The sequence below is a fragment of the Cryptotermes secundus genome, unplaced genomic scaffold (genome assembly GCF_002891405.2).
Source record: "Cryptotermes secundus unplaced genomic scaffold, Csec_1.0 scaffold321, whole genome shotgun sequence".
NCBI lineage: Eukaryota > Metazoa > Arthropoda > Insecta > Blattodea > Kalotermitidae > Cryptotermes > Cryptotermes secundus.
In genome coordinates, this window is record NW_019721009.1 from 1,096,266 (window position 1) to 1,111,526 (window position 15,261).

Here is a 15,261-nt window from a genome sequence, read left to right on the forward strand (position 1 = left end):
CCCTACTATGCTACCTTGAAGATTGAGGAAATATGTTCGTCGGAAGCATCAAACTGACTATGAACTAAGTAACAGCACTACAGTCAAGAAAACTACTCATCATAGCCACCATGAGAACCTCAAATCCAGCTATTATAATTGTCAGAATAGATTATTCTAATTAGGTTGTTTGTTTCCTTTCCTGCTGAATTACTTTATGGTCTGCAATGGATATTCAGGATGGCATGATGAATGGGAAACGTGGGTTGGGAGAGGTCAAGGTGCTAGCAGACATTTCCAACATTATGGTATAAATCTTGGAATTTTCCTTGATAAATTGAGAGAAGCCAGGAAAATCCGGTATAGCTCATCCCTGATCAAAAGTAGAATCAGATACTGCCTTCATATTGTGACGTATTGACCCATTGCTAGGCAACGACTCAGTATACATGTTCCAGCGAACATGCAACAATAGGAGCTGTGTTCTCTGTGGACCATGCTACAGTGCGTTGCTAGGTAACACAACAGTACTCGACAAGAGAAGACAGTGTTCTCTATGGGGTCCGATCCGAGTCTAACGAAAGTCTGTAGCTAGGGAGATTAGATTAGAGAATTGGTATTGGGAGTTCAGAACAGTAGTTGGAAGAGATTTGGGTCAAGTCTTCGAAATTGGCAGCTACAGGAAATGGCAAGAAATGAATTAGATTGCCAAGAAGATGTCATATGTGAGTTGAAGTGACAGTGAGACTGTGATAAATCCATTGCCAGGATACGACCAGTGAAGACTGAGAATCCTAGTGTATGTGTGCAATGGTGAACTGAAAGTATGTAGAACAGCCATGGCACTATAATTGCCTGTAGTCCTGAAGTGTGTAGATGTATAAGTGTCAATAAATCCAGAACCCGTTATTATTAGTCACAGAACCCTGAACACATGACAGTATGAATTATGTGTTTACTACTACTCTCTTCCATGTAAGTCATCAACAAAAACACTGTGTGTACTTAAGAGATGAGTTTAGCAGGAGAAATTGTTAATGAATTGTTAGCATCCTTGCTGAGTTATTTTCTCCAGAAAGCTCATATATTTTAAATATTTATTCATATAAGCTCATAAAAGTATTTATTCCCTTATGTAAAATTGTGTTTTAATTATATATTGTGACATATTGCGCTATGGAGAACATCCTCTCCCCTGCCAGCAGTGACGTAACAACATCGAGCGCTGTCGCTGCTACGGTAACAGGCCAGTCAACACTCCGCTCCCTCCCCTGCGGTGACGTGGCAGCACTTCCCACTGTGATGTAACAGGCGACTAGGCAACAAGGAAGTGAGGCATTTTCCATTGTCTGGCTGAGGGTTTATAAGAGAACTGCGCTGCCTAAGAAGACAGTTAAAATGTGGCAGCCACCAAAGACAGTTGGAATATAGCAGCAGTCGCGGAAAGAAGACCCGAATGCATGGTTGGAAGATTTGATGTGATAATCTGTGATAGTGCACGATAACGGAGAAGTAAGTCAGTGAAGAATGATTGTGTGACTTCAAGATTGTGTGCTGTAGTACAGTTATATCGGGAGTGTGTAATTAAGAGAGACTTGTATAGCTCCCGCATTATAAATACGTGAAGACTACTGAAAAGGTTATTGTGTAGGGTTGTAAGGTTTGTAAACCCATAACAGTGTTATAAGTATCTGTAGTTACGATTTGTTCGTTGTTAAATAAACCAATTAACAAACTGAACGGTGTCTTCAGTAGCAAAACACATTACAATATATTTGTGTATGTGTAGACATATAATTCAAGTGGAAGGAAGCATTGTGTAATTATTACTGAGGACAAAAGACTTTGTAATCTTCATGTGTTGAGGACACTATTGCTCATTGTGGAATGCAGTGAAATCCTGATTTAAGGGATTATATGTTTTCCTGCATTGTGGTGCCACCTGAAGGTCCTTATGCCTAATGTATTATTTTGCTCAGTTTAATGTTCGTCATTTAAAGATTTACATGCATTTATGTAGGAAACTTTGATTCCTGTACATGCTTAGGTACTCTTTTCAGCATAGAAGGGATTTTTTCTTGTTTTCAATTCGTGTGGGCCACACATGCATAGTTCATAGTCATCATTTACTTGTTATGCAAAATGTAATGTGGCTGTGTGCCTACATTTTCTCTGTCAGTAGGAAGTCATGACTATTGTTTTTGTGTTTTTTTCAAGGGTTGTAGTTTCTTCAGGGGACTGATTTTGAAGTAACGAATGTCCATGGTGTGGTGAATAAAAAATTAACAATAAATAAGAAACTGAAAATTATTCAGGAGGTTGAAAAGAATCTTACTGTGTTACAAAATGAAACATTCTGGAGAATAAAAAATAACTTATTTTATTAAATCAGCAAGGTTCGGTTCCTTGTTGATGATTTAACTAAGTTTTAACAGTCATTTTAGGGTCTGTTTTCCAAAACTGCTCTTTGCGGTACAAAAAGCTTGTCCTCTAGACAGACTTTTGAATCAGGGTCTCACTTTATACAAATTTGGAAATTCACGCATAGCATCCCTTTTGCTCAGTTATTAAAAAAGTATAACATATGTAGGAAAAATACAGTAGTCATAATGAATCTGTTTCATTTTCTATAGAACTTTAGTCTGAAACTATTTTCACTCACATAAATATTAATGAGTTGCAGGCAGGAAGGTGTATATGCAGGATTTGAGGTTGTCACACCGGTGGTGGTGAAGAATTTTGTTGTGCAGAATGTACTGGTGTGTAGTCAATTGAAGGTCAACTGACATTTTGGAGGAATGTGTGACCTCTATCTTCAGGGCTGAGGAGGAAGCCAAGCAAGAAACAAGCATGAAGCAGGTTCCTCCAAAACTTCGGCTGACTTTCAACAGACTACATAACGATGTATCTCAGGAGATAGAACTTTGTGTATACAGCTCTTCATGTGAAGTGTGTGTTACTTTTCTCAATGTTAACCAACACTGATATTCATAGACTAATTTTTTGTAAACCATTCCAATATCAAATTTCATGAAAAATGGTTTGCGAGTTAGTTTGTGTATGCAGATGGAGTAATTTTAATTGATGTTCTGCAGGATTTCAGACACCACTAAAAATGTGTTATTGCTGTTACCAATATGAGAAATTAATTACAATATAATGATACTAACAAAATTTAAAAGTGTCTTTATTTTATAATTAAATATATGTCTGATGTAGCATTTTCCTCTTATTGTCATGCCTCTCTGTTTCTCAACATATGCAGTAATAGTTTCAACTATATCACAATTCACGTACCAATTTTATTACAGTAATTTGAACTTTTGCACTCATTGCCCAGAAATTAGGTATAGCAGCAATTCCATGGAATATGAACATGATGCAGCCTGAGTGTTGCTCAAAAAAATGTTGCAGGTATAACATATTGAACATTTCAGTAGCCATGCATGCTTTTATTTTGGAAAGGAAGGCATGTATTAAAAAAAAGTTTAAGAGAATGTGGTTTTGAAATGTGGTTGAGAAGTGATGATTATTTTTTATATGTGCAGGCTCTGACACAGGAAGTGCTAAAGACAATTCGTGACATCATTAACATGAATCCATTGTACCGTGAATCATTACAACAGATGTTGCATTCTGGGCAACGGGTAGCTGACAATCCAGTCTATTTGTCGGACTTGGGTGCTGCCCTCACCGGAGCTGAACCAGTTGAATTGCAGCAAGTACTTCAGGAGATGGATGTGAGTGGATCATCTAACTATACCAAGGAGAATTTTAGCACTTGAGGCTTCTTCTCCTGTACTTCCCACCAGTCAGCCTAGTATACAGTGTACCGAATTTATGGATAGCTAAAGGGCGTTACAGGGTGTCTTCATCCTTTCTGATTCCTTCTTATATATCTTGGTCCTTTTGACAGTGTCTGTTCCCACTTAATATGAATGGTTGTTGTCTAATGGACTCTATTGAATAGGCTTCTGTGTGCTATCTGACAAGAAGAAAATGATGCTGTTGTAACTGAGGTGATGGTAATTTTGTGTGAAGAGGAATGGTGAGTAAAGTTGCCTTCAGTACATTGTAGGAGATCATAATGGGGCCCTCCAGTATGATAACTTGCAACCTGTTGGATTTTGTACCAACATTTATCATTCTTTTTGTTCTCTTTTATTAAAGGACATATAATTTATTAGTGATGTAGGGCATGTTCTTTGTATTTCAGTAGAGGACATGTGCTCAGTTTGAGTGACTGTCATTATGTCTTTGGAGGGTTGCAGCCAACATCACTGGCAGAAAGAAGTAATTAACTCATACACTTATGTCCACTGGCTGTGGGCTGGATCGCAGAGGAATCAGTGTTCAGTTCCTGGGAGGGGCAAGAGATATTTTTCTCCACAGCATCCAGACTGGCTCTGGATCTAGTGCCAGCATCAGTAATGGTGGAAATATACCTCCATTCCCCTGTATGTCTTCATGGCATGATGCTTAATTAAGCAGAGGGACAGCTTTACCTCACCTGACTGAAGATGGAAATAGAGCCAGTCTCCAAAACACTGGTTTTAAGAATTTTATATTTCTAAGTCAGACAGTGAATAATGATAGTCATCAGATGTGTTGCGTAATATTTCTGTACAAGGAATTTTGTCAGTTCCAGACAGACAATAGTATATTTGGGAATTACTGAGTTTCTAGAGTATCTAGTATTCTGAAAGAACAAAACGTTTTGGAAATTAGATCTGTTTTTACCCTCAGGTGAAAAGCTGGGTGGAATCTACACAGTCACTCAGCTTCATCCAGGTGATGAAAACTAGCCTTTTTTTTTTAACAGACCCAGCTGAGTAGGTGCCTTTCTGCCTTTTCACCTGATGATGGAAACATCCATTTTCCAACATGTTTTGTTCTCTCAAAATACTGAATGATGGATGAAGTTCAGAAACCCAAGAAATGTTTATTATGAACACACGAAAGAAAATTCTGATGTCTGTTACCAACAGTTGCTCTCTTTTGCTTTCAAATGTTTGTTTTCTTTGTTTTGACATGTACAAGTTTTTTTTTAATTTGTCCTAGTTTTTCTTTTGCTGAAACTTGAGTCCAAATACATGGAGGTCACCCTCACATTTGACAGTTGCTACAGTGGGGGATGTCACTTTGGGGTTTCTAACTTAGCTAGTACAGATTCTGAAAAGAAGCCTCCTAGATTCCCATATGGCAATCCCTTACCCCTGCAGCACGAAGTTCTGCCACTAACTGATGGACAGTAATAAAGTAGTTTATATTCTGCTGTTGGATAATTTCAGGATTCTATATTAATAATGTTTTTATTTCTTTGCTGTCACCTGTATAATGCAGTGGTTCTTAACATGGGAGTAACTATGCCCAAAATATGGTATATTTAAGGGGAACAAACAGCTGCTCAGCTACACAGATGACTGATGACCAGAATAGAATTGAATACAAAAAAAATTATTAATCATAATTGTCTTCCTATCTGAAGGAGGGCTAATATTGCTTTATCAGTTAAGCTTGAGGGGTTACTGTGCCAAAGAGATTAAGAACACCCGTTATACTGTATTGTGACAGTTTACTGTTTGCTTATTTCATGAGATCTTTATTGATTTGTTTCAGATTCCAAAAAGGTTACTGTTATCTTTGTCACTCCTGAAGAAAGAATTTGAGTTGAATAAATTGCAGCAAAAAATTGGACGTGAAGTAGAGGAGAAAGTGAAGCAACAGCACAGGAAATACATTCTTCATGAACAACTAAAAGTGATCAAAAAGGAACTGGGGGTTGAAAAGGATGATAAAGATGCAATAGAAGAGAAGTTTAGGGAAAGGTTAAAGGTAAATATTGCTTATATAATCATGGTAGCAATTACATATTCAGATTCGGTAATCTCATATAAACAGTTTTGCTGAGAATGAAAATAAATCATACACAGTCCTAAACGTTCTCACATCTTGGATTAGAATATTGTCATAATTGTAGTGTGATGTATTTGTGCATGTGTGATTCATGTTTCTTTCTCTAGTCATTTTTAGCACAGGCTTCTTGCACATGAAAGTAAAGTAAACTGCAGGGTGATTCATATAGAACCGGCCCGACGAAATGAGCTGTAATATAAAATATACCATACAGATATTAAAGTAATTTAAACATATCTTATCTTGGATTGTGTGCCGTGATCAGAGCAGGTGTTGAAAGTGTCCGCCGTTTTCAAGTAGGCATGACTCCACCCACGTTTGCATATTCGCCATGACTCGCTGCAGTGTTTCTTCAGTGATGTTCCTGATTTCAGCCGAAATGTTGTCCTTTAAATCCTGTAACTTACACAGTTTGTTTGCATACACCCTGTCCTTCAGTAAACCCCAGAGAAAAAAAATCCGGGCTGGTAAGGTTGGGGGATTTTGGGGGCCACATCTTTTTAGAGATGACGCGATCGTTAAAGAAGCTCTCAATCAGTTCCATGGACATATTGGACATGTGGCACATCGCCGAATCCTGCTGAAAATAACCCTGTGTAAGTTCCACATCATCCAGCTGCTGCACGAAATCGTAAAAAATACGGCAGTATAAGGTGCTGTCCATGGTCGTGTCGAAGAAGATCGGTCCAATGATTCGTAAACCAGAAATGGTGCACCACACACCCACTTTTTGTGGGTGTGGTGGTGATTCAGCATTCTCATGTGGGTTTTCAGACACCCAGATCCCGGAATTTTGTGCGTTTACATATCCTGATAGGTGGAACCATGCTTCATCACTAAACCAAGTGATATCCAAAATTCTAGGGTTATCATGCACGAATTCCCGAAACCATAAACAGTACCGTACCCGTTTATCTTTATCAACATCACCCAATTCCTGAACACTGGTGATCTTGTAGGGACGAAGATTCGCTTTCTTTGCAGCCCGTTGACACGTTGAATAAGAATACCCGGTTTTCTGGCTTAGACGTCGTAATGATTTCTTGGGAGACTGCAGTAACCTGTCCCACACAATTGCAATCGTTTCTTCTGGCATTTCTGGGCGAATTTTACCACGTTCACTTAAAAGTGTCCCTGTCCTTTCCAATTTCTGAGCCAAGGACTGTATAGTCAATTTCACTGGCTTCTTGCGAACTCCAAACTTCCTCATGAATTCCAATTGTGTGTTCGCAACCGAGCCTGTGACCCAGTACGTGCGCACAAGAAACACTCGCCGTTCAACAGTGTACTCCATGAATGTCCCCTGCGCACTGCAGACACGTTTCGGGATTGTCCTTGACCTTGCAGCATAAGGACTGCCACTTGCTGGATCATGCGCACACCATTCGACTCAGCACGGCCCACAGATTACTATGTTGTAATTGTGAGCAGTTATATGCATCACTGGAATTATTAGCAAATTCATTGGGCCGGTTCTGTATGATTCACCCTGTATTTTATTGTATATTCTGGGATGTGATGGTATGTAGTCTAGTAGAAATTTATCCACATTTAGGAAGAAACTATCTTCTCCATCTTCAGGAACAAATAGCAAGCCAAGCAAGCAACAAGAGCAGACAGCAAATAATTAAACCTTCAGTCTTCAAGTTTGAAGCTTCATCTCTGACATGACGCTTGGCTAGTTACAGAGTAAAAATTTTAATAGCTATTCATGCTTTGTTTTCTGCATGCTTAGCTTACTCTTCAGCCATGAAGATGGGGGAAATATGTTCCTCTAAAATGTTGATAAACATAGATTATATAATGTCTGATACTTGAAGATAGTGCTCCATAATTCCTTTGAGAACTCAAATCTCACAAAATAATTTTCCCATAATTTGTGGAAGTGTTTATATACATACGAGGGTCGATCAATAAGTACCCGTGTTTGAAGACAGGTGGCGTTGCTGAGGGAAGATGGCATTACCATCGTGTACTGCCATGTGTCAAACGACACCATACTAAATTTCAGACTGATTCATAGGTTAGTTTTTATTTGGCAGCCAGTTGCATCAGACGTGTTTCGTCTTTCTTGATACAATGGGAAAAGTGCAATATCGATCCGTAATTCGCTTTTTATTTTTGGATGGAAAAACATGCGAAGAAATAAAAGCGAAGTTGGATGCCCTCTATGGGGACCCTTCACCATCTATGACAACCGTGAGATATTGGTTCAACGAATTTAAACGTGGTCGTACATCTGTTTTTGATGAGGAGCAGCCAGGCCACCCAGCAGACGTCGTTACCGAGGAAATCGTTGAAAAGGTCCACGACATGATTCTCGCTGATCGCCGAACTAAAGTGCACGAAGTAGCAGAGGCCATAGGTGTGTCGTACGGAACAACAATCAATATTTTACATGATAACTTAAGTATGAGAAAGGTGTCGGCCCGATGGGTGCCGCGATTGCTCACGGTGGACAATGAGCGGATATGGCTGTCAATGTCAAAGCAGTGTTTGGACCTCTTTAAGCGAAATTCGCAGGAGTTTTTGTATCGCGTCGTCACCATTCATGAAACCTGGATACATTATTATATGCCAGAGACCAAGCGACAGTCAAAACAATGGATTCTTCCAGGTGAATCTGCTCTGAAGAAGGCAAAGACGGTCCCATCGGCTGGAAAGGTTGTGGGCACGATTTTTTGGGATTCTAAGGGAATAATCCTCATGGACTTCTTGCAGAAAGGAAGAACGATCACAGGGCAGTACTACAGTGAATTATTGGACTTATTCGATAAGAAATTGAAGGAGACACGGCCCCATTTGGCTAAGAAAAAAGTGCTTTTTGCACCACGATAATGCACCGGCACATTCATCCGGAATTGTCGCGGCCAAATTGCATGAACTGCGCTACGAATTGCTGCGGCACCCACCGTACTCGCCCGACCTGGCTCCCTGCGACTTTTTTCTGTTCCCCAACATGAAAACATGGCTCAGGGGGAAAAAATTCAGCTCAAATGAGGAGGTTATCGCCGAGACAGAAGCGTATTTTGAAGAATTTTTTGGAGGGGTTAAAGAAATGGCAGAAACATTGGGAAAAGTGTATCGACCTCAAAGGAGATTATGTTGAAAAATAAAAAAAAAATGTGAAAAACTTGTGTCTTTATGCCTAACACGGGTACTTATTGATCGACCAGGATAGCATTGTATAGCAACTAGCTACGGACTGGATGACTGAGGAGTCAGAGTTCAAGGCCCAGTAGGGTCAAGAATTTTCTCCATGGTGTCCAGACTGGCTGGAGTCCACCCAACTTTTTATCCAATGGGTACCAGTGGCTCTTTCCCCGGGGGGGGAGGATATAGTTCTGTAAACTTCTTAGACATTAGACAAATAAATGAAAGCTAGACACAAACACTTTTCATTGATAGCATGCAGCACTCATGTTGTCTTCACATGTTATTTTGGTGTCTTGGCACTGATTTATGGGGTGAATTATCACCAGAACATTATTGGCTAGTGTGAACTACAGTGCTTATATTTGAATCATATTTATATTAATTTTACGAAAGGGATTGGCAGTAGAACTTTGCGGTCATTTTACTACGTAAGTAGAATAGGAGAGCAAACACCAGAGCAAGAGTAAACACAAGCTAACACTGAACTATGTAACAACCTTCTACCACCATCTCCAGAGTGGGATGTGATGTCATGTAGTCCGGTGGATATTCACTGTTTCAGAGGAACATGCTGCCTCTGTCTTCAAGGTACAGGGTAGAAGGAGCAGGTCCTTCCAAAATGTCAGCAAATATTTACTAGACTGCATGGTGTCAGGGGCACATGGTAGCCTAGTTGGTTGAGGTGCTATTCTACAAGCCAGAAGGTCATGGGTTTGATTTCCGATGAGGTCATTGGAATTTTCAGTTGGCCTAATCCTTCCAGCCACACTATGGCAATGGATTCAACTCAGCCACTAACAGAATCTTCCTGAGAGGTAAAGGGCGGCCAGCATATAAGGCTGACAACCTAACCACCATCTGTTAACTGATTATCTAGAAAATGTGGGAGCTTTGACCTTTCACAAACCTTTCACAGCCTGTTACATGGATAGCTTTACCTTTTGCATGATGTCATATCCCAGAAGATGGTAATTTTCACGTTTTCTCCCTCCACACTTCTGAAGATGTGTAATTTGTGTCTGGTTACTACAGGGAAAAACTGTTCCAAAAAGTGTGATGGAGGTTCTAGATGAAGAGCTAAACAAGCTTGGTTTCCTTGAGAGTCACTCATCAGAATTCAAGTAAGTTAAATGAACATTAATTCTTTAGGAAGTATAATTTGTATATATTCCAACTTTACCATCATAAACCCACATCAGTATGGTGTTCTATATAAAGATAATCATCGTGAGTACCCTGAGAGCTATGCCAGCGGTAGTGTAGCTGCTGGTAGGGCCACCCATGCCAGACAGGTCAAGGGGTAGGAGCCAGACAGAGAGGGATACCCTGGTCCTCCAGGTTGAGGGTTGGGCATGAGGCTAACAACCTCACACTGTAAAAACTAAATTGTTCAGAAATCCGAGGGAAGAGTAGCCGGACGACCTGGAAAATGTTTAAAGGATTTGAGAATTAGATCTTGCAATGTATTATCTCTTTACAGAGCCGGAGCACTAAAAATGCTACTTGAACAACTAGATAGCTAAACTAGATATCACTGATATACAAGAACTGAGGTGGTTGGAGCCACTGTACAGCAGGATGCTGAATGATTGTAATGTGATGGTCACTGTGTTCTGCAGTGAAAGTTTCAAGGCTTAGTGCATGCTCCTCACTTTGATTTTAGAGCATTTTTGCTGTGACTCAGGTTAAAAAATATCCAAACTTCTATTTATGGTTTTTGGGTTGTAACCGTAGCTCACATACCTTTTTTTTTATTATTATTCGCTAAGTGGGGGGTGGAGTCCAGCTGGGTCCACTCGGCATGGCGGCCACCTGCCCCAGGTGATTATGATGATGGAGAATTTGGTGGAATGAAGATTGGCAGGGCAAACCAAAGTACTCGGCGAAAATCTGCCCCAGCGCCACTTTGTCCACCACATATCCCACTTGACCAGACCCGGGATCGAACCCGGGCCGCCGCGGAGGAAAGCCAGTGACTAACCGCTTGAGCTGTGGTGTGGCCTAGCTCACATACCTTTGCAGCGCTTGAAGAGCAGGCAGAATTCTTAACAGAATCTGTAATGATTTAGGTATATTATGTATTTATTGTAAGAATGAGAGGCTCTAATCAGTTCTGACTCTGGAATATTTTTCTAACTTTCTAGTGTCACACGGAACTACTTGGACTGGTTGACTTCACTTCCATGGGGTGTGACTAGCACAGAGAACTTGAACTTGAAGAAAGCAATTGAGATACTGGATGAAGACCACTATGGCATGGAGGATGTGAAGAAGAGAATATTGGGTCTGTGGCAGTTCTGTAATTGAATGGTACCCACTGAGGGAACCCATTATTTCGGGGACAACCTCTGTTTCTTTCACCAGTGGGTTTTTACTACTGTTCTGACTTAATAGTCTATTTCCCTGCATTCTTTCCGCATGTTCTTCCTTCTCCACACACTATATCCCCCAGTTTTGCTGATAACTGTGTATGTCTTCCAATGTATTTAAATTTTTGGAACTTACATCCTTTCCCGTGTACATAGTCTCTTCAAAAAGTTTCAGAACTTTTGAAATAGCACGCTAACTCAACGTCTTAACAGTTTGAGATAAGTTGTGCTGCCTAGTGGCGTGCTTCCTAATTATCATCCTGCTGTGACCATTCATCGCCCTAGAGCTATTTGTTCACGTGCGTGTAGAGTGTCTCTTGTGATATTCAAGATGGCTGATATTCATGAGCAACGTTTTAACATTAAATTTTGCTTCAAACTAGGGAAAACGTTTATGGTGATCAATGCATGAGCCATACATTTTATGAATGGTTTAAGCGATTTAAGGATGGTTGGCAATCAACACATGATGAGCCGCATTTGGGATGGCCCTCAGCTTCACGTGACGATGCTCATGTTGTGCGCGTCCATGAAATAATGCATTCTGATCATTGTTTGATGGTGTGGAAAATAGCAGAAGAGTAATACATATTGATAGGATTATAACAAAATTAGAAATGTGCCACGTAGTTCCAAAGTTTGTCCCATTACTTCTGACACATCACTACACACCATCTCTCAGGAACTTTTGGTTTGCACTAGCAAGGATGAAAACTTTCTGAAAAGAATTATAACTGGCAGTGAAACATGCGTTTATGAATACAGTGGGGAAACGAAAATGCAGTCCTCACAATGGGTTGGAAAAAATTTGCCAAGACCAAAAAAGGCGCAGCATGTCAAGTCAAACGTGAAAGTCATGTTGACATCAAGGGTGTTGCACATCATGAATTCTTATGTCAGTGGCAGACAGTGATTTTCTGGTGTTATCTTGAAGTGCTGAAACCTGTAAGAGAGAATGTCAGGAGAAAAGGACCTCAGTTGTGAAGAAACAACCCCTGGTTCCTCCATCATGACAATGCACTAGTTCATGCATCACTACTGATTTGTGGCTTTTTGGCCAACACGAACACAACTGTGCTTCCTCAGCCACCCTACTCACCTGACCTTGCTCCGGAACACTTTTTCTTATTTCCCAAACTGATTTCAGACAATTCAACAGATTACAGAAAATTCACAGATGGAGCTACACACCATCCCGAAAAAGGTATACTAGGACTGTTTCCAGAGATGGCAATGGAACTGGGAGTGGTGCATCAGTCCAGGAGGGCAGTACTTTGAATACGATAAGGCTCACTCAGTTGCAAGCATGTCCAAAATAAATATTAAAAAACGGTTCCAGAACTTTTTGAACAGACCACATATCTATTTTTGTTAGATGATCCAGTTCTGTGAATCCCAGAAGAAATATAAGAAATTCATCTCTGCTGCTTCCATATATTTCTTGCCTCTGTCAATCAAAACCCACATCTTATTTCCATATCTGTAAATTCTTCATAATTTAAATTTTTATGTATTTTTTATTGCAGAGTTTATTGCTGTGAGCCAATTGAAGGGTAGCACTCAAGGAAAAATTCTTTGTTTTTATGGACCACCTGGAGTTGGGAAAACTAGTATAGCGCGATCTATTGCCCGAGCACTTAATAGAGAGGTAGGTTAGCAGCAAATGCTGTAAGCTGTACGCTGTATTTTCATACACACAATAACTTTATTTTATGTTGTATTTGAGGTTCTCACAGTGGTGACTGAATAGTACAGTCTTCTTGGATGTGGCACTGTGTTCTCTGGTAGAAGTTTAAGACATTTCAGGAGAGTGTGCTTTGGAATGTCAGTAAACTTCTGGCAGACTGGCACTGTGTGATGCATTCTTCTAGCTGTTGCTTGGCTTACTCTTTGTACTTGAAGATGAGAAGCACACTGGTAAAATTCTATTGGATGCTACATGGTGTTGGGGGCACACAGTAGCGTAGTTGGTTAAGGCACTATGTTACAAGCTGTAAGGTCACGGGTTCAAGTCCTGATGAAGTCAATGGATTTTTTCAATTGACCTAATCCTTTCAGGTGCACTATAGCCTTGGGGTCGACTCAACCTCTAACAGAAATGGGTACTAGGAATATTCTTAGAATCTTCTTGGGGGTAAAGGGTGGCCGGCGCGTAGGGCTGACAGATTTGCCGCCATCTATGAGCCGATTGTCTAGAAAATGTGGGAACCTCAACATCTCACAACCCTATGGGCCTCCATGGCCTGTTACAGGGATAGCTTTACTTTACTTACTTTTACTACATGGTGTTACATGGCAGGAATGGCACTCTTCAATTATGTTTCAGTTTACATGTACATAAGATGTGTGTGTTTGCCTATAATTAAAAAATGGCCAAACGCTTCTACTCAAAAGTCACGAAGAATTTTAATGGGGAATTTATTAGCATAGACTCTATTAAGAAAGCAATTTATTTGTATATACAGCATGTATCATGAATTCATGACTTCACTAACGAAGTCTGTAATCCACTGTAATACCCCATGTTATGAAGAGCAAAGACAGCTAACAAAGGCTGGGGGAAGAAGGGAGGAGGAAAGGTTTAGGGTTGATGGGTGCCTGGAGAAGTCACCGCTGGTGCTGTGATATGAGCAGTGTGCATGGACCTATGTGGGTTTTTCACTGGGCCACATAGGTCCATGCACACTGCCATTACCAGGCCAACAACCGTGTTCTCACTGGGCATCCATCAACCCTGAACCTTCTTTCTGTTTTTCTGCAGCCTTCCTTCACTGTTTTTGCTCTTCTTATCTCCAACCACACAGCCATCCTTCTCAGTTCTCTGCCTATCACGCCCCCATATGACTTCTCTCCCTTGTGTTCCTCTATCCATACTGACCCTTAAAAGTTCCCCCATCAAGTTACTCTTCTGCTGTCTCCTGTTGGTTCTCCTTACTTCTCTGATGGAGCCAATGGGAACTGATGAGTTGCCTTCCAACGCACCCTCCGATTCTATATAGTCCATTTTTACAGCCATATACTTAGCTTGCTGCATGCTTCATTTAGCTTTCTCTTCAACCCTGATGACGACGATGACATATTCCTCTGAAACGTCAGTTGACATGTAACAGACTACACAGCATTATATCCCAGAAGAGAAATTCAACATGTGCAACTGTATACTGATTTTTGAGCCAGTTTATGAAAGTATCCAATATTGATAACACTTGGACATTGTCACTGTTGTCCTATTCTGGTCTTCTAGTTTAACAAGTTGACACATTTTATTTTTCTGTTTTGTTCTTGCTGAAACAACTTTTACTTAATTTAAGTGGAAATGTGCAATCAGTAATTCTGATTATTTGATACGAATCTCACAGTGTACATATTTCAAGGCATTAATTCTCAGAAATACATTTCCAGTATTTTAGGTTCAGTGTGGGTGGAATGACAGATGTTGCCGAGATCAAAGGTCATCGTCGGACATATGTTGGTGCTATGCCAGGGAAAGTAATACAGTGCCTCAAGAAAACCAAGACTGAAAATCCATTAATATTGATAGATGAGGTAGATAAAATTGGAAAGTGAGTATTCATGTATATTTTCATCTATGTGAGATGTGAACTAAAAGTGTTTTATAATCACAAGTCCCGAAACAGACACAGGGTGTCCAGATGTAAAAAGTAAAGTAAAGGTATCCCTGTAACAAGCCATGGAGACCTATACGGTTGTGAGGTGTTGAGGTTCCCACATTTTCTAGACAATCAGCTCATAGATGGCGACAAGGTTGTCAGCCCTATGTGCCGGCCACCCTTTACCCCCAAGAATATTCCTGGAACTTATTTCTGTCAGAGGCTGAGTC

At 40.3% G+C, this 15,261-nt stretch overlaps 1 protein-coding gene across 3 annotated transcripts in view; it reads left to right on the forward strand.

Moving 5' to 3' along the window:
- Window positions 1–15,261, forward strand: part of LOC111874993 (lon protease homolog, mitochondrial) — a 49,442-nt gene that overhangs the window by 11,391 nt on the left and 22,790 nt on the right. For all 3 annotated transcript variants that reach the window (XM_023870965.2, XM_023870953.2, XM_023870976.2), the window contains exons 5-10: window positions 3,528–3,719; window positions 5,599–5,814; window positions 10,084–10,172; window positions 11,196–11,335; window positions 12,947–13,068; window positions 14,823–14,983. In XM_023870965.2, the coding sequence (XP_023726733.1) occupies window positions 3,528–3,719; window positions 5,599–5,814; window positions 10,084–10,172; window positions 11,196–11,335; window positions 12,947–13,068; window positions 14,823–14,983 (920 nt within the window). The remainder of the gene's footprint in view (window positions 1–3,527; window positions 3,720–5,598; window positions 5,815–10,083; window positions 10,173–11,195; window positions 11,336–12,946; window positions 13,069–14,822; window positions 14,984–15,261) is intronic.